Source organism: Silurus aristotelis, assembly GCF_946808225.1.
Source record: "Silurus aristotelis genome assembly, chromosome: 4".
NCBI classification, from domain to species: Eukaryota; Metazoa; Chordata; class Actinopteri; order Siluriformes; family Siluridae; genus Silurus; species Silurus aristotelis.
In genome coordinates this window covers 28,312,820-28,338,841 of record NC_139577.1, presented here as the reverse complement: position 1 = coordinate 28,338,841, position 26,022 = coordinate 28,312,820, and the positions used below count along the sequence as shown (strand labels likewise).

The window sequence follows — 26,022 nt, the reverse complement described above, 5'->3', positions numbered from 1 at the left end:
ACTTTGCCTAACTGACAACTATGTAAATACTGTATATGTGTGGTTGTGTGGTTGTGTGTGTGTGTGTCATATGCACATGATACATTATGTCTTTACATCAGGGACTTGTGCGTAGGCTCTGATTTTTAAATGGAACTGATTCATCATGAGCGCCCACTTCACGGCTGTATGACACTTTCGTAAATGACACATGCAACCGCTCATGCATTATCCCCCAGCCTCCCAAATCTACACTGATTTCGATGAAAGTAAAATGATTTCTATGAAGCGCTTCAGGTCTCTTATCTTGTATTCATACCATACATATTTATCCTTTATGATGTTTCTCTACTGCAATGGCTACCGCTTTGGGGTTTTAATTACGACTCGGCTTCTCGCTGAAGCGTAGTCCTGCGGTTCGCATTATGCACACGAACACAAGAATGGTTTCAGATTCACTGCCTTTTAGCCTGTGGTGTTTCCGAAGCAAGCAGACGGTTGGCTCAGCGTGTACCGGATCAGCATCGAGAATCAGTCGATACTCGGATGCTTTGATCTCATCAAAGGTTGGGGAAAAATGGATGGTTGCATTTTTATATTCTAGGGTTTTTTGTTCTCTTTGCATTTCCTTATAGAGCAACAAAATGATCTATATCTACCACTGCTGATATAGATATATATATATATATATATATATATATATATATATATATATATATATATATATATATATATATATATATATACACATACCGTAATTTTCGGACTATTAATCACACCCAAATATAAGCCGCAACCACAGAATTTGACAAAGATTTTTATTTTGAACATAAATAAGCCGCACCTGTCTACACTGAAACTAATGAACTTTACACAGGCTTTAATGAAAGACAGTGTCTGTTACACGACTTGTATCTAAACAGTAGCCTACCAAGAAAGTCATTGTTCACTGTCTTCCTCCTTCCTTTCACAACTATTTCTCTCGAGAGTTTTTCTTTTGGCATCGTCGTGCGTTTAAAAATCACCATCGGTGAAGCTTTTCTCCCGATGCCGTGCAGCTCAGAACACAGGTGAAGTGCGTGTTTTCATGCCCGGTTGTTTTCAGCGTGATGAATGATTCACAATTCCTGCAGACAGTCCGAGTGAGCAGCAGGTCAAACATCAGAGGAACCGCATCCATATTTATGATGTGGTGCGGCCCGATTCAGTGGGAGCGCATCTGATTTAATATAAAGAGTTTCATTGGTTCACCTGAACCCGTTCGGCAATTTCATTGGTCTAATGTTATGGGACTCAGTTTTTTGGCATGAACTTGTGAAACTGGGAAAACCCAGGAAAAATCCATAAATTAGCCGCTTCATTGTTTAAGCCGCAGGGTTCAAAGAGTGGGAAAAAGTAGCGGCTTATAGTCCGGAAAATACGGCATATATAAATAAAAAAAAATGTAAGAAAGTCTAAGACACGGTCTAAAGAAAGTGTGCTCCACTCCTCAACCCAGAAAATGTTTTCAGCTGGGAGATGTTTGAGGGGTTTTCTTGGATGTACATCCGGTTTCAAGTCACCCCACAGCATCTCAATGGTATTAAGATCTGGGCTTTGACTCGGCCTGCTGTGGGTAGAGTAATGAGTTTTTGGTGATTACTTTTAGCATTTTGCGTTCTGCTCTCGGGGTGAACTTGCATGTTGGCAGTTATTTTCAATGTCCTCCACTTGTAGACTTTTTTCCGGACAGTGGAATGGCTGATTTCAAATTCTTTTGAGATCTTTTTAAATCCCTTACCAGACTCATAAGCTGCTACAATCCTTCTTTTTGAAGGCCTCAGACAGCTCTTCCGATCTCACCATTGTGTTCACTCTCGCTCTCACAGCTCATTCAGGAGTGCACCAAACTAAATGTCTGAGGTTAAAATAGGGCAAGCCTCCTTTAAATAGCTGAGTAACAATGTTCTAATTATGTCTTCCTGATGTGATACACCTGTGTGTGATTTTACCAATTTTAAATAGGAATAAATGTCTGAATGTCCAAATTTTTTCCTCACCAGAAATAGTTATTTTTTAAGTTTTTACAAAGAATTATTAAAAGCATTTTCTTCAGTTTTAATTGTATAATTGCATTACTTGAATCTCTCAGTATTGTTTAAATTGATGTTTGGGAATATGGATATTTAATGTTAAACGCACAGGCTTACATAGGGTGTCCTAATTTTTACGAAACATATGTATAATGAAAGTATACCCTCTTTGAATCCGATAGTTTTACTTATAAGGACATCATAAAATTCAGTTGGTCCTTATCTTAGAATTTTTCTTAGACGAACACCACCACATGACATATGTAAACTTTTTTACAAAAATCCAGCCAAAACGGAAAAAGAAAACACTTTTCCAGGAGCCTTGTGGTTTGCAATTTTGCAAATCTATGCCATGTTCTTTTTAGAAAAAAGAGGCTTTCTCCTGGCAGCCATTTCCAAACAAACCATACTTGGTCTTTTTCTAATTGTACAGTCGTGAACTTACACATTTAACATGCTAATTGATGCCTGTAGAGTCTGCGTTGTAAACTTTGGGGTTTTTTGCAATTTCTCTAAACATTGCACCAGTCTCACCTTGGGTTGAATTTGCTAGAAACATCCACTCCACAGTCTTGCATGTTTCCCACTTGCGAAATAATCTTCCACACTGTACAAGGATGGAATTTATAGTGATATTGTCTTTTCCCATTGGCATTGTGTTAACACGCATCTGAATGCTACAGACATCTGAAGCTGCTGAAAATTGAGCTTTTAAAAAGGTGGTAATACTTCTGGATCAGTTGATCAATTACACAATCGCAGGCAATTTTCTAACTGAAATTTATAAGGTGTTATTTTGGTGATAACATTACATTTACACTTGGCCACTTGAATGGGAATGCTGACTGCTACTACATCTTTCCAGGATAGTGGTGGTCATGATACTAGCAAATGTGGAATTGTGTGGAATTGGCTGTCGAAATGCACTTATGAACGTAAAAAAACGTTGCTCATTTAGTACATGCAACAACTAAAGAGTTCACTGACTCACAGTTGTTTCAAGTGCACAGTCTAGTTTCTTGGTCTGTTTGGAGGTTTGAATGTTCTAGATGAAGTGTCTGAATTCAGTACTGATTAATGTTGTCCATTGTTCATGTACAGGTTATGGAAGAAAATGGTGGTACAAATGTTATCTTCAACTTGCACTTTATACAAAAGTATGTGTGGAGAAACACTGTATAGATCCATACCTCAATGCAAAAGATTTTCTAAAGCATTCATACTAATCGATTAAACACTCCATCGATGTTGATGCAGAGCTAAATCCATATACTGTGTGTCTCGCTATACCAGAGTTTCAAGGTTTGTTCCCGCTAAAGCTGTTTGTTTCTAATTTTGCAACGGGAGTACAAAACCAAGGCTTTCAAATGTATTAAGGAGGGTCTTGTACCTGTGTGAAGTTGAAAAACCACGTATGCTGTCATGATTTGTTAGCGTTTCGAAGGAAAGCTTGAAGGAAACAGTTTGCAGGTGATTGAAAATCGCAGAGGAATGCCGAGTGATGTTTTATGCAAACACCTGCGAAGTTCAGGTGCTCCATTACATTTTAATGAGATCTGGTTCGCACACAAACACACAGGTGCACACGAAAACATACACAGATGTAGGAACTAAGACATGTGCGCACACAGACACTTCATTGCCTACCTTCGGTGGGGTTGACGGCAGCAGGCAGACTCTCCCAGTCAAGGGTCCATGCTGGACAGGGGTGTGGGGAAAAGATGGCCTCGATGCCGTGCTCCTGAGGAATACAGGGAAAGAGAGTTACTTACAGAAAAAATAATAATATGAGAGGAATCACCATCATGTCTGCAGTTTTTCATTCATACATTCCTATTCTTTAGTTGGTTCCATCAGAGTGGGTTCGCAAGAGGCAGGCCAGCTAGTCAGGGCTAGCAAGGCCTTCTCGGCTGGCCTATATGCTATCAGAATCACTGACTTACATTTTAATATTATTATAACAGTCATTTTTGCCTATGAATTTATATAAAATTTCTTCCAATTGTCTATGCTCTTCATTTCATAGTGTTTCATAACGTCAAACCGTCGGCCAACACAATTTAAAACACAGTTCTTAAGCTTTTATACTTTGAAAACTGCAATACACGAATTCAGACATTTATTATTAATTATTTCCCTGTCGTACCTATGCAACACTGCTACTAGCACAAATTAACTGCTGCTAATTAGATGCCCACTCTGCCCACATGCTCTTAGTAATCGTGACCTGTCTCATTTCATGACCAACTGAAACACAACAGTAGTGAGTAACATATTGCTACACTTTTTAGAAAAAAGTATTGGAACACCTGACGTTTCCAGCCATATGTGGTTCTTCCTCGAACTGTTACCACAAAAAAAGAAGCGAAACCTAAAACCTGTTCCAGCATGACAATGCCCCTGTGCACAAAGCCAGCTTCATGAAGATGCAATTTTTCATGGGTTGAAATGGAAGATTTTGAGTGGTTCGTTTTAGAGCTCTGACCTCAACCCTATTAAACACTATAGGGATGAACTGAAACACTGACTGCATCCGCAATAATAATAATAATAGGGAAAAAAAAGGAAAAGGAAAAAAAAAAAAGTCTTGATGACTTTGACTACGACATTGTTGTTGGTGCTGACGCCTGGTTTGAGTATTGGCTCAAATAATCACTTGTTACAAGTCTGGTAAAAAGAAAAGCATTTTAGAATGCACAAATACAGATCATCACATCAGGTTCCTCCTGATTGGGTCAGAAATTGGGATTGGAACCCAATCAGGGGAAGCTGTAACTCAGATGCTGGACTTCTCATCGGAAGGTCTTGAGTTTAAACCGAATGTTCATCGTTGTTGAGGTGTGTAGTGGTAAATAAATGCAACCTGTGGTCCTGAGCCATTGTAGTAGACTGAGGATGGATTTGGACCGTAGTTAATGTCAACAAAAGATCTTGTGTTGCTTTGTAATTTTATGGATCTCCAGGTTGTTGATGCGAAACCATCCCCAGCTGTACAGAGTGACCTCCAGCTGAAGAGAACCCTATCCAGTGGCAGCACGCTGGGCTGAACCAAACGTTCATCACAAGTCACCTTGGCGATTAACATAAATGTTTTTTTTAGCACACAGGGAAGCCTTTTAAACCTTTTATTTATTTTTTTTATTTTTTTGCATAATTCTTCTTCTTCCTCTTCTTTCGGCTGCTCCCATTAGGGGTCGCCACAGCGGATCATCCGTCTCCACACCCCCCTCTGTCCTCTACATCTGCCTCTTTCACACCAACTACCTGCATGTCTTCCCTCACCACATTTATAAACCTCCTCCTTGGTCTTCCACTTTTCCTCCTTCCTGGTGGCTCCATCCTCAACATTCTTCTACCAATATAACTCATGTCCCTCCTCTGCACATGTCCAAACCATCTCAATCTCGCCTCCCTCACCTTGTCACCAAAACATCCTACATGCGCTGTCGCTCTAACAAACTCGTTTCTAATCCTGTCCATCCTCATCACTCCCAACGAAAACCTCAACATCTTCAGCTCCGCCTTCTGTCTTTTACTCAATGCCACTGTCTCTAATCCATACAACATCACAGGTCTCACCACAGTCCTATAAACTTTTCCTTTCATTCTTGCAGATACCCTACTATCACAAATCACTCCTGTCACTTTTTTTTTTGCATAATTCCCCCCAAAAAAAGGAAAAAAAAAGCTGATTACAAGTTTGTCGTTTTTTGACGCGCATGTAGTATTTTTTTATTTCTATTGCCCTTTAACGAGGTGAGTAAATCTTGCAAAACCGAAGACATAACTATGAATAAGCTCAATGAGTTATTTGCTGTAACTAAGCTCATTAGAAAACTGTAGTAAATTATATAAACGACGCATGGATGTGCTCTGCTGGGAAAAAAAATTCATCTTAATGGATTCTTGTAGAGCAAAGTCGACCTGATAAACAACGTTGTTTCACTTCCTAATTAATCCCTATTTCAGGTTCTGTAAGCAAAGACATTGTGCATGCGAGAAGCTTCGGCGAGTAAAGACATATCAAGGGGGGATCCGTGAGAGAAAGTGTCTTTAGCCTGCTTTGTAGTCAGACAGAATTTGCCATTAGGGTCATAAGGAATATAAAAATACCTATATTATGAGATAAACGATATTAAAATAAATAATTTTAAAAACAAATAAAGAAGTAGATAAGGATCATTTTCAACAGAGACAATATACATCGGACTTGTTTAATGATAAGAATCCATTATACACACCAGACTATTATACACAACAGTTACTGTTACTGCTGTTTAGCTTTTGCTTCATGTATTTTAGTAGAGAGTGATGCAGCGCCACTTTAGTCATTTACTAGAGGTCATGCTCAGGATCGAGGCTGGTACACATTTGTCACCTTCGTCGTTACACTGCGTGTACTTCTACTTCTACATACATGGTGTCAGGTTTTAAAAAGCTTCCCTGCTTCTAAACTACTGAAGCGGAAAAACAAATTGCCGAAAGCAGCGATCGATCTCTCGTGTTTAATCGATGTACTCTTTTACTCTGAAAACCGAAACACATCAATGGACCACATGACGGTGAAAGGACGTTTTAAACGATGCCACTTAGCACAGTCCTTCAAGCATGCACAGGAAGTCGCGACACCGACAACACTTTCGAGATCACAACCGTCAATCAAGAGACTTTCCTGCCTGGAAGGCTCCGGCAGCCAATCTGAGTGAATGCCAATCAAACTCAGGGCGAGAAACATGAAGCGTGCACGCAGGAATGATGACCAACCGCCTTCCAGCTATTCCTGAAACTCTCGCAGGGGAATCTCTTGTGATAAACAGCTTGCTCTCTCTCCAAGGTAACGCCGGTAATAAAGGCAGTTTCATACAGGCTGCATGATTGACGTCCCCAAAAAAAAGAAAAAGAAAACAAACTATAACAGCAATTTCTAAACAAACTCCAGATCCTCTGTGAAAACAGCACGGCGAGTGTGAAAATTGAGTTGGGCTTCTGATGCAAGTTATTTCCCCCTCCTAAGTGATGCTTCCTTGATTGAATGATAGTCGAAAGTATGCAATCTTCCAGTTAAATGTGGGGTCGAAAGTTTTCTCGTTGCAGATGAATGGGTTTTTAAAATGGAATATTAGCACTTCAAGCAAAGAATTATTTTACTCTGTTGATCATTGAGCCAAAACACTCTCAAAATAATAAAAAAAATGTTTTCTGACAGAATGATTGCTTTTTACATTTCTTTAGACAGTGGACATCCTTGAACATTTAAGTTCAGGAGCTTGTCTCTATATGTTACACAAGTAAAGTAAAACTGCTGTTCAAACAGGCAATATTGAATACTACACAACTTTTTCCAGACACAACAAGGGACAGCGGTCTCGAATTTCTGAGATGACTTTCCCCTGCATTTACAGGATGAAATACATGAAAAAAATGGTCGATCATCGTGTCAAAGTAAGGTGTGAGTCCCTAAACTTATGCTTTTATCTCAAATTTATTCTGAATAAAGTCAAGGGAGATGTCACACAACTTCAGTCCCTTCAGAAGTACCCATGAGATTTAAAAACAACAGAACAACGCAACATCCAACAGCAACTCAGACAATGCAATGGCAAAACCAACAGCAAAAGAGCTGTAGATTTGTCACTGTAAGGACAAACGTTAGTGGACACGTGTCCATAAGATTCGTATGTGCTTTTTTAACATCCCATGCCACATGCAGTCCACACTTGCTGTTTAAATAACCTCCACTCCCCTGAGATGTTCCAATAGAGTTCGGAATGTGCTTGATGAGATTTGTGCTTATTCAATCACGAAGATATTAGTAAAGTCAGGTTGAAGAGGTGAGGACACCTGGGGTGCAGTTATTGTTCCAATTCATTCCAAAGGTGTTCAATAGGGTGGAGGTCAGGGCTCTGTAGCAGATCACTCAAGATCGAACACTCCAAACCCTGTAAAGCATATCTTCATGCAGCTTGCTTTGTGCGCAGGCATACGTTTTTGTGTCTCCTAGTTCAAGTGAAAGGAAAATTTTATCCTACTGTATTCAAAGACATACTATGCAATTGTGTGCCTCCAACTTTGTGGTAACAGTTTGGGGAAGAACCTCATATGGCTGGAAAAGCCAGGTGCCCCAATACTTTTGGCCCATGTAGTGGATAAAAACAGGAAACAAAAACACCTCATTAATTTAAAAGAGTAAAAGGATTTTGATTAATATTAAATATACAATAACTTTTTTTTGTTTTTGGACACGGTGTGTGATTATGACAAGGAATAAAGACCTGACCATTTATTATTATTTATTTATCCTGGCAAAAACTAATTAACGAAAGAGTGTCTGTAACACAGTGTAACGGCTGAAATATGTTGCGCTTCCTTTAGGAGCATAGCGGTATTTTGGGAATAGGCTGCCGCCACATTTTTCCAGTATTGCTGCGTGTGTGCAAGACCGAGGAATATGTCCTTATTATTTTCTGATGCTGATTTCTACGTTTCTTTGACTAACCAGTAACGCTGTTGCCAAGAAAAATAAAAAAGCACGAGATTTGGAAACCTTTCTGTGCTTATATGATTTCTGTTGCAACTGCAGTTAGAGAGCTCTTACTTCACCCAGATTCAACGGGTTACAACGGCTTGTATCTAAACAGTAGCCGACCAAGAAAGTCATTGTTCACTGTCTTCCTCCTTCCTTTCACAACTATTTCTCTTGGGAGTTTATCTTTTGGCATCGTCGTGCGTTTTTTTCCTGAAGCCGTGCAGCTCAGAACACAGGTGAGGTGCGTTTTTTTCGTTTCTGTTCGGAAATTTCATTGGTCTAATGTTATGGGACTCAGTTTTATAAATTAGCCACTTCATTGTTTAAGCCGCGGGGTTCAAAACGTGAAAAAAGTAGCGGCTTATAGTCCGAAAAATAGGGTATATATTTTATTTTTACTAACATATTTACAAGTGCCAAAATCTAAACCAGCAAAGAGCTGTGCCTATCAGTAAATGGGTTTTAATGAATGAAATAAAAATGTAATAGTTAGTGTACTAAAATAATAAAAGTTAAATAGAAAATAAATACATTTAATCTGTATTGCCTTGCAGGTCTAAATGATTGAAAATCCAATTATAGCCTATCAGCAATTATCGTGCAATGGTCATTAAAGCCCCCCCGCCTTCTGTTATGAGTTAATGCTGATACATTTAGTGTTTTGCTGTACTTGGCAATCTATCAAGAGAACACACACCTAGCCTGACTATACTGGAAAGTTAATTGAATGTGTACTCCACCTACATAACAATTAGCAAAACTTTGTACATGCATTATGCAAAACATTAAAAAATTCTTTTTTTTTTATGCATACTGTATACATTGTCTGGAATCTGAGCGTTCCCCTTTTCCCATGCTGTAGTGATAAATCTATAATTTACCATGTCTATGCTGTGCATATTTCTATTTGAATGGTTAAGCATGGTGAATCCCTCAGACTTGCGGCTGTCAATCATGCGCTCGTCAATCAAATATATCAGAATACACCCAAAAAGATCTCAAATCATTCTTTTCAGCCAGACCATTAAGATGATTTCTGAGCAGTGGTTTTTATTATTATATTTCCAACTCCTTCTGTTCCATTTAGGCTGTCAGCATACAGGCATTTTTAGGGTGTATACTGTTTGCTTTACAACAACTGCCTGGTTTTATGTGAACGACAACAGCCACAATAACGACATGGCTATATTAAACTGTCAGGACTGAAAAACAGGCTCAACCCAAACTGGTTGAATACAGCCACAGTTCGGGAGAAATGATTAAAGACTACATTAAAATGTCGGTGAAAAAAAGACTCTCGGATCCTGACAGGCTACAATATGATGTTATAAGATAAACCGATGTTACGGATGTGTTTAAAAAAAAAAAGGGACAACATTTTGGCAGGATGGAATGGGGGATGTTCATAAGCATATAATCAACATTTTTGTTTTCTATAAGCAATCAGCATTAATCATTTCTTCCTGTTTCCAATTTTTCCATTTCTGTAACGTAAACGTGAGTTTGTATTACAGTACGTGGAGCTTTAAAATGCATGCGCTAGTCTTGTGTAGCTGATTTATTTTTACGTGTACAATATATGATATGATGTCCCAAGATAAAGCATTGAGGATTGCCTGGGATCGAGATACATCTAATAAATATTCCCCACACACTGAAATGGGACAGGGTGAAAGACTGAGCAACACTAAAGAATAAACAGAAAGCATGACTTCCTATTGCGTTATTGCTGCAGGTTGTGCCTGGAAACATACAGCAACTCCAAATTCACATCTTTATTTCAGGACTTTCTCCTTTTTCCGAAGTGTGTGGAATTCATTGTGTGGGAAAAAAAAAAAAAAAGGAAATCTACAAGCAGATGCTATGATTAAATGCAGCCCTTTGATTTTCTCGTTCACCGCTGCAAATTTTCCAAATGTGTTTTTAAAAGTTGGAATCTTGTGTGACTCAAAAGGTGAAAAGTGGAATTGAATTCATTTGTAAATTCAACAGTTACTTCTGTACATGTCGTGTGATTGCCTTAGTGTGTTTTCTTCTCTGCTGTTTCTGGCCGACCTCCTATTGATGAAGCCCTGCATCCATCGTCCTTAAGTGGTTGACAGCAATTGACCAATCAAAAGGTAAGAGACAGGGACAAAGCTACACCAGGAATCCGTGCTGTTAGCCAGTCTGGCTCCTGAGTTGTTACTTGTTTTGTTGTTCCGATGTTCTCCCTTCTGCCCTTATGCTAGCTCACTACCGACATTTCATTATGTAGATGTTGTTCAATTCTTAGTCACACTAGGTAAGTGGGCAGGTTCAACCCCTTGTTTTTCTTGTTCGCTTTACCTAGTGTAGTCAGCTAGTTTTGTCTTGAAGTTGATAGCAGTCAGGTTACCTTAAAATGAATGAATGGACATTAGGCACCACGAAGATAAGGATGGGTTCCCTTTAACATTTGGCTCTTCTCAAGGTTTCTTCCTCATTCCATCTGAGGTTGGATTTCCTTGCCACTGTTGCCACAGGCTAATTAGAAATACATTTATAGGCACTATATAAATTCAAACCTCTTAATCTCTACAAAGTTGCTTTGCGACATTATCCATGGTTAAAAGTGCTATACAAATAAAACTGAAGTGAATTCTTTCTTATGTTTCATTATTCTTGTGCATATTCTCTTTCCTATGTGAGACTAGTGTCAAGTGAAGAAATTTTAATTGTCATTTCTACCATATATATAGCTGATGCAATACACCGTGAAATAAGACGACGTTCCTCCAGAACCCTGGTGCTACATTAAACAACATCGAGCGACATCACACAACATAAAATTATATAACAGAACACGGAGTTAAGGACTAAAGTAAGTGAGGTGGGTGTCCTAGTCACCTTGCACCTTAACTGCCTTTATATCCAAGTTATTCTCTGGTTTGTTGGACAATAAAAGCAATAACCTTAAATACACCCACCGTCATAAGCTCCAGTCAACCAGTCATATTAAATTGTTATTGTTCCTGCACGGCCCCGGGACCTTGACTCCTGTAGGCACATGACATAAGTGCTGCCATTGGATGCTTAGTAATCAAAATTAAAAACTGCTTTTGTTCACATACAACACATGAAGTACAGTCATGTGAAAAAGAAAGTACACCTTCTTTGAATTCTATGGTTTAACATATCGGGACATAAAATATGTGGTTCTTTACATGTTTTAAAACTAGGTGAATACAACCTCAGATTAACACGACCACATGACATACAACAATATTTTTTACAATGTAGAATGGAGAAACAATGTGTAAAAAAACTTACACAGGAAATTAAAAAGCAGCCAGGTACTCCTTATTAAATACATTGAATTAAGTGACCACGACAAGTCTGACCACGTAAATAAAAGCCTACATTTTTGCAGTTTGCTGGTCTGGAGCATTCAGGTGTGTTTTAACACAATGCCAAGGACAAAAGACATTAGTAATGATCTTTTAAACTTCTGCTGCCCATCAATCTTGGAAGGGCCATTTTCAAACTATTTAAAATGCTTTATTCTAGAGTGGCAAAGATTTTGGAAGTGGAAAACATGCAAGTCATTTGTTGGTCTTCTCAGGAGTGGACGTCCCTGCAAATTCACCCAAAGGTCAGACTCTGTAATGGTCAGAGAAATTGCAAAAAACCCAAGAGTGAAATCTCAGACTTTACAGGCCTCAGTTAGCATCTTACTCTATATGTTAACGTTCATAAAAGCACATAAACTCTGAACAAGTATGATTTGTTTGTAAAGTTTACCAGGAGAAAGCGTCTTTAGAATGGCTGGAAAATAACAGATTCGAGGCCCAGTAAAAGTTCAGACCCTAATCTGACTGAAATACTATAGTGGGACCTTAAGAGATTATTGGTGCTAAAGGTGGTTCTACAAGCCATATGAATTTCATTATGTCCTAATAGATAAAACCATTAAAATAGTGTGTACTTTTTTTTTTCACTTGACTGTATATCAGGGGTCTCCAATCTTTGCAGGTTTTCATTCCAACCAATCAATGGTCACACCTGATAGTCATTGAAAATGAAGATCATTAGATTTGAACAGGTAGAATTTGGTGTGGACTTGCTTGGTTGGAATAAAAACCTGCACCCACACTGGCCCTTTCTGGAAAAGATTGAAGACCCCTGCTGTATATCATTAACACTAAGAAGCAAGCATATACAGACTCCTTTTCATTCAGAAGCAATGAATGCCATGTGGAAAATTCATCAAGCTCTCCACAGTGTACTGTGACTGTCTGGTTGTTTGGTTTTTCAGAGTTAAAGCTGAATAGGTTACAATGCTCTATTCATACATGCAGCTATTCTATCACTGCAAGGTGCCTATCACCATATTATGAAGTCACCAGTAGGAGATCCTGCTTCTGGTTGCCACAGTAACTTTTTCAGCCACTGGCCAAACTAAGATTTCACTTTTGACAACAAATCAGGAAACAGATTACTCTGCCTTTACTCCCACTGAAAGTTGCTGCACCAGGTGACTTAATTTTTGCATAAAGCATGTAATGAGTAAGCATATCTGATGGAAACATCTGAAAAAACATACACAGTTGTTTGAAATGGTCTAAATGTATATCAAGTGTCAGGCAAAGATCTCTAAATTAAGACGTAGAAAAGAAAGACACTGTATCTACATTCCCTTCTACATCGAGAAAGTTTATTTTCCAACCTATATACAATAAAAAAAAATAAAACATCAATGTTTTACTATTATAATATACCAGTGGTGGCCAGTGGGGGTGAGCAAGACCTTCTCTGATGGCCTAAACAAAATCAGAATTACTAAGTTAAAAACCACTCTCTTTATATCACAGCTTTTCTCTTGGTTTTGTTGCTTCTAGTAGTGTATGTCTATCCAATCATGTTTCAGCCATCACATCACATGTTGCCAGGGAATCTACCTTGAGACCTTCAGAATCAACAGTGCAGGTGCTTGAAGCTAAAACTTAAACTAATCAGATTTCAAATCTAGCAGGCATCTAATAACACACATTTTTATGTCCTTAGATTGGATGGTCAGAAAGTGCACTAGTAAGAGCTTTTATTAAAAAAAAAAAAAAAAAAAAAAAAAAAAAAAAAAAAAAAACCTGCACAAGCTTGAATATATTTGTGTGGATTAAAGCTGTTATTTTTTTCACAATAGCTGACAGAGGAGAAAAAAATTGATTTTGGTCACAGATATATTTAAAAATTTTAAAATAGACCTTTTCAGAAATAGTGAGAAACGGAACAGTTTTTAAGCTTTTTCATGAACCACTTCACTGCAATTTTTTCCCCTGTAGAATTTGCACAAAAACACACAATTTGCCTTAATTTCAAATCCTAGAATAAAACCGCAATGCACTGAAATATGAAAAAAATACTGAAAACCCAGGTTGGACTGTATTTTTGTCATTTTATGACCTTAATTTTGATGCTTCTGCTATAGATGATGTATGCGGGCAGAGCAGTTGTGGCTCCAGTGAAAGGAGACTTGTTGAATTGTGTTCACTGGGTATCTTGCTTTAGTAACGGAATTCGTTCTGACTGCATTGGATACCTGTCTGTGATGCAGTGCTCTGTTATACTGCGTTTCTGTATTAAATTTGATTGTTTGTAGAGCTGTGGCATCATAATGATGGTACTGAGAGGTGGATTGATTTAAGTCAGACACCACTGAAGGCCGTGGAGTGAAATGCATGGTCTGCCACTGTAATATACAGTACATTAAATACAATACCTTTTTTTTTATTCAATTCAATGACCCTAATGTTTAAAAAAAATTTTAAGGATGAGAAACAAAGCAGTAAATCAGCTTTTGCTATTAGTTACGACTACCTATGATTACTAGCTATCTTAATTAACTTGTCCTTCATCACATTTAAAACAAGGATTCAAGGATTCATCCAGATACTTCCAGCAAACTGATTTAACCGTACAGCACATGCTCTCTCTAAAACACACACACGCACAGATATTGGGGATTCTGGGACAGCTGGAGTCAGATTCCCAGCAGAGTGTGTAATGGAGGCACTTGTGAGCACACATTGCTGATTTGAGACACACGGCTGATTAGCGGAGACTTCGCTGGATCAGCAGCCGTGAAGGATTGTGTGTCGTTGTCTGGTGCCAAGCTCACCAAGCCCAGTCCTTGTGGTCCAGCCACATGGCGCATGAGAGTGTTAAATCTACACGCAAAAAGCCACCGACGACAGCTGCGGAACAGACCAAACACTGACAAGCACGCAGCCTGGGAAACTCGGGCGAGCAATTAATGCTTCCACCCCCCTCCCATTCACACGTAATCACATGGTTATCATTTTGACATGACAGGAAATCGCTGATTTATACACACTCTCTCTCAGCGTTGGCCAAGACGGAAACACGCCCACTGGAGTCCGGTTTTGGCCTTCAAACTTCCTCCACAGCAGCATCTGTGAGTTTATTTGTTTCTATACACTTCAGTACGAGGTCTAAATGGGTCAGCAATACAGCAGCAGGATCACCTCTCCAGAGGGGATTAACAGACTCAAAAAGAGAAGGTGTAAGAGAATGTATACCGCTGTAACACAGCAAGTTCCTCATTACTAGCACCCTGTTTACACCAGCTATGAAGTGTTATTGGATTTTACGTTGTGTTCAGCAGTTTGTATAGGAGCAGAAAAGGGAGAGAAATAACCACATGGGGCATGAGGAGAACGCTAGACCGAGTCACCTTTAATTGAGTCACAGTAGCTACATAAAACCGCAGTTTCTGTATTTAGCATTATTTCCATAACGAAATGTTTAATTTGAATACCTTTTTTTCACAAATAAGATTTCGATGTTTTACACACCAATACCATTCCCACAGACTGAACAGCTAAGGTGACAAATACGACATCATTTATTAGACAAACAAGAAAATGAAGTACAGCAATTAAAGGAGAGCAATAAACAAGAAAATAATGTACAGTAACACAGTCTGACTCAAGGCAAGGAAAATGTTCCCACCCTGGCGTCATTCTCTCCATTTAACAGCACATCCCTGAGTGTTGTAACCCTCTTACACCACAGCAATCAGGCCTTAATTACAAATTTAGTTATTATCCATCTGCAAAACATGCTTTCACTTAATACGTAGCCAGTATAAACACACGCAAGAATTTCACCCTGAACACTTTCCCATTACAGAGAACCTAAAGGAAAATATTTACTCTTCAATGTTACAAAGAACTGACACTGGAGACTCCTTTCAAATGTATGCTACTATACAAGTAACAACGAGTGTGTTACAAAAATAGTAATGTATTTGAATAAGTGCATTTATTTTATCATGTGATTTACTATTGGGCTGCTGCTACAGACAATTAATCAACACCTCCTGGCCAGTCAGGGTTTCAAATTTCTACTTTGTGATTATCTGAGGCAGATTTTTTTATCAGAAATGACATTAATAAGAACAAGTATAGATGAATATAGAACTTAAATTTTCTTGCAGCGCTTCTCAAGTTGCAACTGCTTTGCACTTTGCAATGGTGATGTAAAATTTCTCAATGCTGCATAAACAAAGTAAAAACAACTATTACCATTATAACAGGCGATTAGAATGATCAAAATATAAGCGTGAAACACTGTATATTTGCCTTGTGTTTACAGTGATAACGAGTGATTATATGCACTTACAGTGGCCGTTAAAAGCTTGGAAATACCTACCTTTTATGATTTTTGAGATACGTGCATGTTCCTTGTGTTTCTGTGCAACAAACTAGGTAAAAGGCAAAACACAAAGGGAATGCACAGTAAATTACTGGAAGAAAGGTTTTTGGACAGATGAGTCCAAATTGGACAATTTTTGCTCGAACAGAAGAACTTATGTAAGACCAAGAACAGGAGAGAAGATGTTAGCAGACTTCAATACAATTCCGTCTGGACTAAAGCTAATTGGAACCAACGTCCCCATACAACAAGACAGTGATTTCTTAGCTCTGTTATTTAGAGAGCAAACAGTTGGCTCAAGCTGTCATTAATCATGGAATGGCCCAGTCACAGCATCTAAATACTATTGAACTGCTCTGGCAAAAAATATCCAACTAGTGAATAGCAAGTTTTCCAAAATACATGGCAAAGTGTTTCAGTTGAATGTTTGGAGAAGCAGATGCCAAAACTGTGTCATTCATTCTAAAGGAAGATTTTTTAATTAAATAAAGTGCATGTATGTCTCACTACATGTGTTGAGTTTTGACATTGGAACTCCTGGAGTGTTTAAAGGCTCTGGCATGGAGAAGCTGTTGCTGGATCTGTGATTATCACAAATGTTGAGCTCAGTAGCTCCTAGTTTTATAACCAAAATGACTGTATAAGACTGTAGAAAGAACATTACTTATAATTTTATACTCCAGTACTCATATTAGTTCTCACTCTCCAGTGTTCTGTATTGTTGAAAGATTTATGATCACACTCTTGATGTCACCCAAATGAGGATGGGTTCCCCTTTTGAGTCTGGTTCCTCTCAAGGTTTCTTCCTCATAACATCTAAGGTAGTTTTTCCTTGCCACAGTCGCCATGGCTACTCATCAGGGATAAATACACACCGTTCACCTTAACTGTTAATTTCTGTAAAGCTGCTTTGAGACAATGTCTGTTGTGAAAAGCGCTATAGAAATAAACTTGACTTAAAAAAAAAAAATCACCTAGTTTGTTGCTTATAAACAAAAGCAACATGCATGTGTCTCTCAAAAACCATAAAAGACTAGGTGTTTCCAAACTCTTGACAGAAACTGCATTAAATAAAACTTTTACGCATTACCAATGAGTGAAAAATGTTATTTTAATGCCACAACATTGTATTAATGCTGGTTTTGATATGACCCTATGCGTCATCCATAGTTTTGCAGCACTGCCAGTAGGGGCCACATTTACTGTTAACGTCAATAAACATGTCTGAGGGGGACGATGGATATAAGTCAAGATCTTTTATATCAAAGATCTTTATTAAATAGGACTATTGTTCAAACCAAATGTAATTGGTTTTACTGTCATTGCAAACTGAGTTACCGCTGGAGCACATCCAGCCTACAAATCATTATGCAGCTAATTTGGTTTGGTTCAACATTATTGTCACTACCAGAGTACAAGTACAAAGACACTGATAATAATTATATATAAAATTATATGTGCAAATAACAAAGAAATGAAATTGAATTAAATAGTAGAGTTGTGGTGATAAAGTAAGACTATAAAGGTAAAAGTACACAGTATGGTTCATTAGTACTGCAAATGGTGTTAATCTAATAAATATAGTGCAGTAGGTTGCGGTAGTATGATGCATTTACAATAATGTAGTATTAACATATATTAGATGCAAATGGCAATCTAAAATGAGTTTGTTTTTTTTATAATAAAAACAAAGATAATTTAAATAAACACAAGTGTTTAGTTATTAGGTGGAACCTGGCAGTTATAAAACAGTGTCTGAGAAAAAAAAAGTTGTGCTGCAGTGCAGATTTGAGTAGCGTTTACTTGATGGAAGACGTGCTACAAGTCCATGGCAGGGATGGTAGGTATCACTGATAATGGCGCTCTGCAAGCAATGCTTTTGATAAATGTGTTGTGCGGAATTCGTTATAGTGCCTCCTGGCTGTGCGGGTTTGTATCTGTGATGCAGTTTGTAAGGATGCTTTCTATGATCCAAGTTCATCATGATCAAGGTGAAGAGCGAGTTGAGCTCGGAAAGTGCAGGTGCTTCAGCACTTTTCTTTAACAAAAGAGGAGGTACTGAGATTCCAGGAAAGGTCAGAGGAGATGTGGACACCCAGAGATTTGAATGTAGAGACACACTCTACCCCTGTTCTATTGAAGAAAACTGGAGTGTGCTTGTGAATCCTCATTGATTTTGCAGGTAATGGACAATCAATTCTTTGGTTGTCTGTGTGTTGTCGTCTAGGTTGTTACTGGCACACCAGGTTACTCGGTGGTGAATCTCTTCCCAGTAGGCTGCTTTGTTATTATTTCTGATCAGGCCAACCAATATAGCGTCATATAGCTTTGGTTATATAGTTTGATAAAAAAAAAAAACACTCATGCATGTGTCTTAAAAATGGTAAAAAAAAAAATAAATAAATAAAAAAAAAAAAAAGACTAGATGCTTCCAAACTTTTCTGTATCTCATTTGCCAGGCATCATTATCCAGAGCAACTAACAATGATCTTATCTGTACACTGAGCAGTTAAGGTGTAAGGGCCTTGCTCAGGGGCCCAGCAGAGGCAGTTTTGTGATACTGGGGTGTGAACTCATCCATTGAGCTAACCCTTTGTATATGGGTAACAGCCTGTGCTCAGTAGTTGTTTTGTATGCAGTTACAGTGGTTAAAAATAAGGGGGGATAAAAATATTTCCACCTTTTTGTCTTATCCGCATACTTTACAGGATACGTCAGACCGAGCTGACACCTCTCAACACTCGCGTCAGTGTGTGTGTGTTTAAATAAACATCTCTCAGTGGACTGAAATGGCTTAGGGCAAGTGCTTAACAAAGCCTCTCCAACAGCATCTGACTTCAGACATGACACAGAAGAGAGACAAAAGCATGCACTCAAACATCAGCAATCAGACTCTCTGCCTAAGAACTTAAGACGGTCGTATGGAAAACATGTCATTCACTCAGCTCTAAACACATACTGGATTAAAGAGTTTTTCCAATGACTCAGTCGACATCCTCGACAATGAGTCTGTATGGATTTTAGCACCAAAAAAAATAATTGCATATGTTAAAAGATGTGTGGAAAAGTCTGGTGCTGCACTGGTACCACATGGAGGAGAAAAAAATAAATACATTTTTAAATAAACACAGTTGCCTTGGTAGCATGCCTAGTTTAGACTATGGGGAACATTAATTAGTGTTTATACCAACTGTTTGTTTTTTTAGAGCACATTTTTGGTCCAAAATATCTTTAAAATGTAGATGAAGCAAAAAAAGTTTGCAAATTGTTTTTTAAAAAAAAGTGATGAGTTAGGAATAAAGGACAATGCAGTGCAAAGAAAAAAAATCAATAGCAGGGTGTGGCGTGGCCAGACGTGAAAAGTGGCTGGCATTTGTATTATTTTGAAGCATTTTTTTTCCTTGTACATCACAACGATTTATCAGCAATTTGGATTTTTTATTTTATTTTATTTTTTATTACAGAACAATAGATTTATATTCATTTATCAAGTTTTGGATTTTCTGGCCACTCAAGCATTCCATATAACAGGATATAAGAATTAAGAGAAGCCAAAAAAAATTATCGTTAAGTGTGTGTGTGTGTGTATTTCAGTATCTTAAAGCCTATTTAAGTTAAGGGGCTTTTGATCATTTCGATCGTATAGAGCAATACACAATAAAACAAAACAACAGTCCTCCAGGACCATGTTGCTCCATTAAACATAACAGAAATGCAAGAGACAACACAGAACTAATTACTAAAATGGGGCAACAAGGAGCTCACCAACCAATACACACTTCTAGTATGGAGTAAAGTATAAAAAGATATTACAGTATAGTAAAACATGCTGTAAATTTAAACAATATATTAGCTAGAAGCAGTTTTTTCAAAGCAGTTAAAGATGCTCTAGATAGATAGATAGATAGATAGATAGATAGATAGATAGATAGATAGATAGATAGATAGATAGATAGATAGATAGATAGATAGATAGATAGATAGATAGATAGATAGATAGATAGATAGATAGATAGATAGATAGATAGACTCTTGAGGATATGAGAATTTGGATTTTTGGTATCCAAAAAGATGGCAGAGGCTATAAGATCAGTAACACCCTAAAACTGAGGTACAGTACAGTGGTTGAGGTCATACAGAGGTTTTCCAAGGTGGGTTCCATTCGCAATAGACCTCGCAAGGGTCATCAAAGAAGTTCAGTCCTCGTGCAGAAGCTGGCTTAAAAAAAAATTATAAAATAAAAAATAAAAACCATAGGTACAAGCGCTACAGCATTACTTTAAAGGTTACAGAAGAGGAAAGTCCACTCGTCAAGGATCAGAGCATACGCCGCACACTGCAGCGAGTCAGTTTGCATGGCTTGTCGTACTAGAAGAAAGCCTCTTCTTAAGCTGACTCACAAGGAAAGCTTGCAGTTTGCTGAAGACAATGTGTCCAAGAGCATGAATTATTGGAAATATGTCCTGTGGTCTGATGAGACTAAGATAAACTTGTTTGGCTCAGATGGTGTCCAGCATGTGTAGCGTTGCCCTGAGGAGTACCAAGAAAAATTCTTGCTTACAGTCAAGCATGGTGGTGGTAGCATCATGGTCTGGGGCTGCATGAGTGCTGTTGGTACTGGGGAGCTGTGGTTCATTGAGGAAAAACATGGGTTCCAACATGGTGCGTGATATTCGGAAGCAGAACATGATGCCCTCCCTTCAGAAACCGGGCCGAACGGCAGTTTTACAACATAACGACCCCAAACACACCACCAAGATGGCAACTGCCTTAGCTGAGAAAGCTGAAGATGAAGGTGAAGGAGTAGTCAAGTATGTCTCCAGACCTGAACCCTATTGAGCACCTGTGGGGCTCCTCAAGCAGAAAGTAAAGAAGCACCATGTGTCTAACATGCAGCTCCGTTATGTCATTATGGAGGAGTGGTAGAGGATCCCAGCAACAATCTGTGCAACTCTACTGAATTTCATGCCCAGGAGGATTAAGGCAGTGTTACAGAACAATGGTTCGCACACAAAAAATTCAGTTTGGACACAGTTTTGACGTTTATTTACTTCCTTTACTTTACTTAAGTGTACTCTCTTTTTTGCCAGCTATTTTGACAATAATGGCTGTATGATTAGTTGTTGTCAGAGGACAGTAAATCTGTACTCTACTGTGAGCTGCATATTGACTAAAATATATAAACTTATATAGTATTGTCCCTTGAGAAGATTAAAGTAATAAAAACATTTTAATATTTTAATCGATATATATATATATATATATATATATATATATATATACACACACACACACACACACACACACACACACACACAGTTGAACGCGGTTACGTCGCCGGCCTAGTGGTTTGCCAAAAAGCATCGAGATAACCGATGAGCGAGATAAACGGAAATCAATATGGCGGCAATATATTAACGTGCTTTAATGTCTTTATGTACATGATGTGCGTTAATAAATGAGAATGTGCATGCACGTGTTTTTGGAGGGTTTTTTACACAACAGCGTTGCCGCGATTTGTTTGATGAAGGCATGCTATAAAAATGTACATACATGTTTGCTAACAACAAACGGCATATGTGCACCAACTAACAGCAGAGATTTACCAGTATACAATACAAACCACCGTCGATTCTCGATACAAACCTTTATTATATTCTCCAACATTGCAAACACAAAGATCACTCACAAAATCACAAAAAACATGCGGGTGTAGTTCGTTTTTACAAAAAGCTAACCAGTGTCAAAATTAAATTGGCGAGTCATTTCACTCTTATCAAGCTCTGAAAAGTATCATATACTCCTGTGCCTCCTCTTCCAACATAGCATCTGTAAGGCTAAATTTTTACGACACTTCTGCGAGTTCTTCTGCGGCTGCACGGCACTGTGCCTAAAACTCATCATCAGAAATATCCTGAATGACGCAGTTTGAGATTGTTTCCTTCTTCATGTCATTCCAGTCTGATCTCTAATATAAGACGCACCGTGGGTGAGAGGTACGTACAACTTTGTATAAGACGCGTCTTATATACGTGAAAATACGGTAGTGAGATGGTGAAGTGGCATTGATAACTAACATTTTCAAAACTTCAAAAACGTCGACTTAATAGGTTTGGCGAGTTAACCGAGGTCGAGATAAGTGGGTTCGACTGTATATATGTATATGTGCGTAATTTCCAGACTATTAAGCGTGTCAACACTAAAACTAATGAACTTTACACAGGCTTTAACGAAAGACAGTGTCTGTTACATGGCGCAACGGGTGAAATATGTTGTGGCTCCTTTAAGAGCAGAGCGGCATTTTGGGAATAGCCTGCCGCCGCATTTTTCCGGTTTTACTGCATGTGTGCAAGACCGAGGAATATGTCCTTGTTATTTTCTGATGCTCATTTCTAAGTTTCTTTGACTAACCCGTAACTTACATGATTTCTGTTGCAACTGGAGTTAGCGAGCTATCTCATGACCCAGACTAAACGTGTTACAATGGCTTGTATCTAAACAGTAGCCATTGGCTAAGAAAGTCATTGTTCACTGTCTTCCTCCTTTCTTGCACAACTATTTCTCTTGAGAGTTTTTCTTTTGTCATCGTCGTGCGTTTAAAAATCACCACCGGTGGAAGTTTTTCTCCCCATGCGGTGCAGCTCAGAACACAGGTGAAGTGTGTGTAATATATATATATATATATACAGTGGGTACGGAAAGTATTCAGACCCCCTTAAATTTTTCACTTTTTGTTATATTGCAGCCATTTGCTAAAATCATTTAAGTTCATTTATTTTCCTCATGAATGTACACATAGCACCCCATACTGACAGAAAAACACAGAATTGTTGACCTTTTTGCAGATTTATTAAAAAAGAAAAACTGAAATATCACATGGTCCTAAGTATTCAGACCCTTTGCTGTGACACTCATATATTTAACTCAGGTGCTCTCCATTTCTTCTGATCATCCTTGAGATGGTTCTACACCTTCATTTGAGTCCAGAAATTTTTGATTATACTGATTGGACTTGATTAGGAGAGCCACACACCTGTTTATATAAGACCTTACAGATCACAATGCATGTCAGAGCAAATGAAAATCATTAAGGTCAAAGGAACTGCCTGAAGAGCTCAGAGACAGAATTGTGGCAAGGCACAGATCTGGCCAAGGTTCCAAAAAAAATGTTGCTGCACTTAAGGTTCCCAAGAGCACAGTGGCCTCCATAATCCTCAAATGGAAGACGTTTGGGACGACCAGAACCATTCCTAGAGCTGGCCGACCGGCCAAACTGAGCTATCGGGGGAGAAGAGCCTTGGTGAGAGAGGTAAAGAAGAACCCAAAGATCACTGTGGCTGAGCTCCAGAGATGCAGTCGGGAGATGGGAGAAAGTTGTAGAAAGTCAACCATCACTGCAGCCCTCCACCAGTGGGGGCTTTATGGCAGAGTGGCCCGACGGAAGCCTCTCCTCAGTGTAAGACACATGAAAGCCCGCATGGAGTTCTCCAAGATGGTGAGAAATAAGATTCTCTGGTCTGATGAGACCAAGATAGAACTTTTTGGCCTTAATTCTAAGTGGTATGTGTGGAGAAAACCAGGCACTTCTCATCACCTGTCCAGTACAGTCTCAACAATGAAGCATGGTGGTGGCAGCATCATGCTGTAGGGGTGTTTTTCAGCTGCAGGGACAGGACGACTGGTTGCAATCAAGGGAAAGATGAATGCGGCCAAGCACAGGGATATCCTGGACGAAAACCTTCTCCAGAGTGCTTTGGACCTCAGACTGGGCTGAAGGTTTACCTTCCAACAAGACAATGACCCTAAGCACACAGCTAAAATAACGATGGAGTGGCTTCACAACAACTCTGTGACTGTTCTTGAATGGCCCAGCCAGAGCCCTGACTTAAACCCAATTGAGCATCTCTGGAGAGACCTAAAAATAGCTGTCCACCAACGTTTACCGTCCAACCTGACAGAACTGGAGAGGACCTGCAAGGAGGAATGGCAGAGGATCCCCAAATCCAGGTGTGAAAGACTTGTTGCATCTTTCCCAAAAAGACTCCTGGCTGTATTAGATCAAAAGGGGGCTTCTACTAAATACTGAGCAAAGGGTCTGAATACTTAGGACCATGTGATATTTTAGTTTTTCTTTTTTAATAAATCTGCAACAGTGTCAACAATTCTGTGTTTTTCTGTCAATATAGGGTGCTATGTGTACATTAATGAGGAAAATAAATGAACTTAAATGATTTTAGCAAATGGCTGCAAAATAAAAAAGAGTGAAAAATTTAAGGGGGTCTGAATACTTTCCGTACCCACTGTATATATATATATATATATATATATATATATATATATATATATATATATATATATATATATATATAATTTTTTTTTTTTTATTTATGCATGTGTGTGGGTTGGTGTCTGTTCTGTCTCTGGGTATTGAGGGGTCTTATGGCTTGATTGACAAATCCATTATACAGTCTTACCACGAGGATCCGACTGCTTCAGTACTTTTTTGGCAGATGGCAGGAGGGTGAGGAGTATGTCCAAAGGTTGTGTGTGGGTCTTCCACAATGCCGGGAGCTTTGCAGAAACAGCGTGTAGTGTAAATGTCTGTGATTGAGGGAAAAAAGACCCTGATGATCTTCTCAGCTGTCCTTATTATTCATTGCCAGGTCTCGCATGCAAATTACCAACATGGGTATAACATACACTCTTAGACTGTTTAGTTGTATAAATGTTAATTGCAAGTTGTTCTGTATATGTACTTCTACCAAATGGCAAATAATTTGTGTGTATATACAGTACAGACCAAAAGTTTGGACACACCTTCTCATTCAAAGAGTTTTCTTTATTTTCATGACTATGAAAGTTGTAGAGTCACACTGAAGGCATCAAAACTATGAATTAACACATGTGGAATTATATACAGTACATAACAAAAAAGTGAACTGAAAATATGTCATATTGTAGGTTCTTCAAAGTAGGCATCAAGAGAATGCCAAGAGTGTGCAAAGCAGTAATCTAAGCAAAAGGTGGCTACTTTGATCCGTCTCCATACCCCCCTGTATGTACATCTGCCTCTTTCAACACAACCACCTGCATGTCCTCCCGCACCACATCCATATACCTCCTCCTTGGCCTTCCTCTTTTACTCCTTTCTGGTGGTTTCATCCTCAGCATTCTCCTACCGATATACCCCATGTTTTTGCACATTTCCAAACCATCTTAATCGCGCCTCACTCTAATAAACTAATTTCTAATCCTATGAATATTTGTCACTGCTGAAAAACCTGAAAACCTCAGCATCTTCAGCTTTGTACCTCCAGCCCCACCTTCTGTCTTTTTCTTAATGCCACTGTCTCTAAACCAGACACCATTGCAGGTCTCACCACAGTCCTATAAACTTTCCCTTTCACTCTTGCAGATACTCTTCTATCACAAATCACTTCTGTCACTCTTCTCCATCCACTCCACCCTGCCTGCACTCTTTTCTTCACTTCTCTAACACACTCTCCATTACTTTGCACTGTTGACCCCAGGTACCTGAACTCTTTCACCTTCTCCAACTCTTCTCCCTGCAACCGCACCACTCCACTGCCCTCCCTCTCATTCACACACATGTACTCTGTCTTACTCCTACTGACTTTCATTCCCCTTCTCTCCTGTGCATACCTCCAGCTCTCCAGGCTCTTCTCAACCTGCTCACTACTCACCACAAATCACATTATCATCCCCAAACATCGTAGTCCATGGAGACTC

At 38.7% G+C, this 26,022-nt stretch overlaps 1 protein-coding gene across 2 annotated transcripts in view; it reads right to left on the bottom strand.

Moving 5' to 3' along the window:
- gstcd (glutathione S-transferase, C-terminal domain containing) overlaps positions 1 to 26,022 on the bottom strand; it is a 162,610-nt gene that overhangs the window by 112,908 nt on the left and 23,680 nt on the right. For both annotated transcript variants that reach the window (XR_014533091.1, XM_083538742.1), the window contains exon 5: positions 3,699 to 3,792. Coding sequence is in view for 1 of the 2 variants with exons in the window: in XM_083538742.1 (XP_083394868.1) it covers positions 3,699 to 3,792 (94 nt within the window). In the remaining variant the exon portion in view is untranslated. The remainder of the gene's footprint in view (positions 1 to 3,698; positions 3,793 to 26,022) is intronic.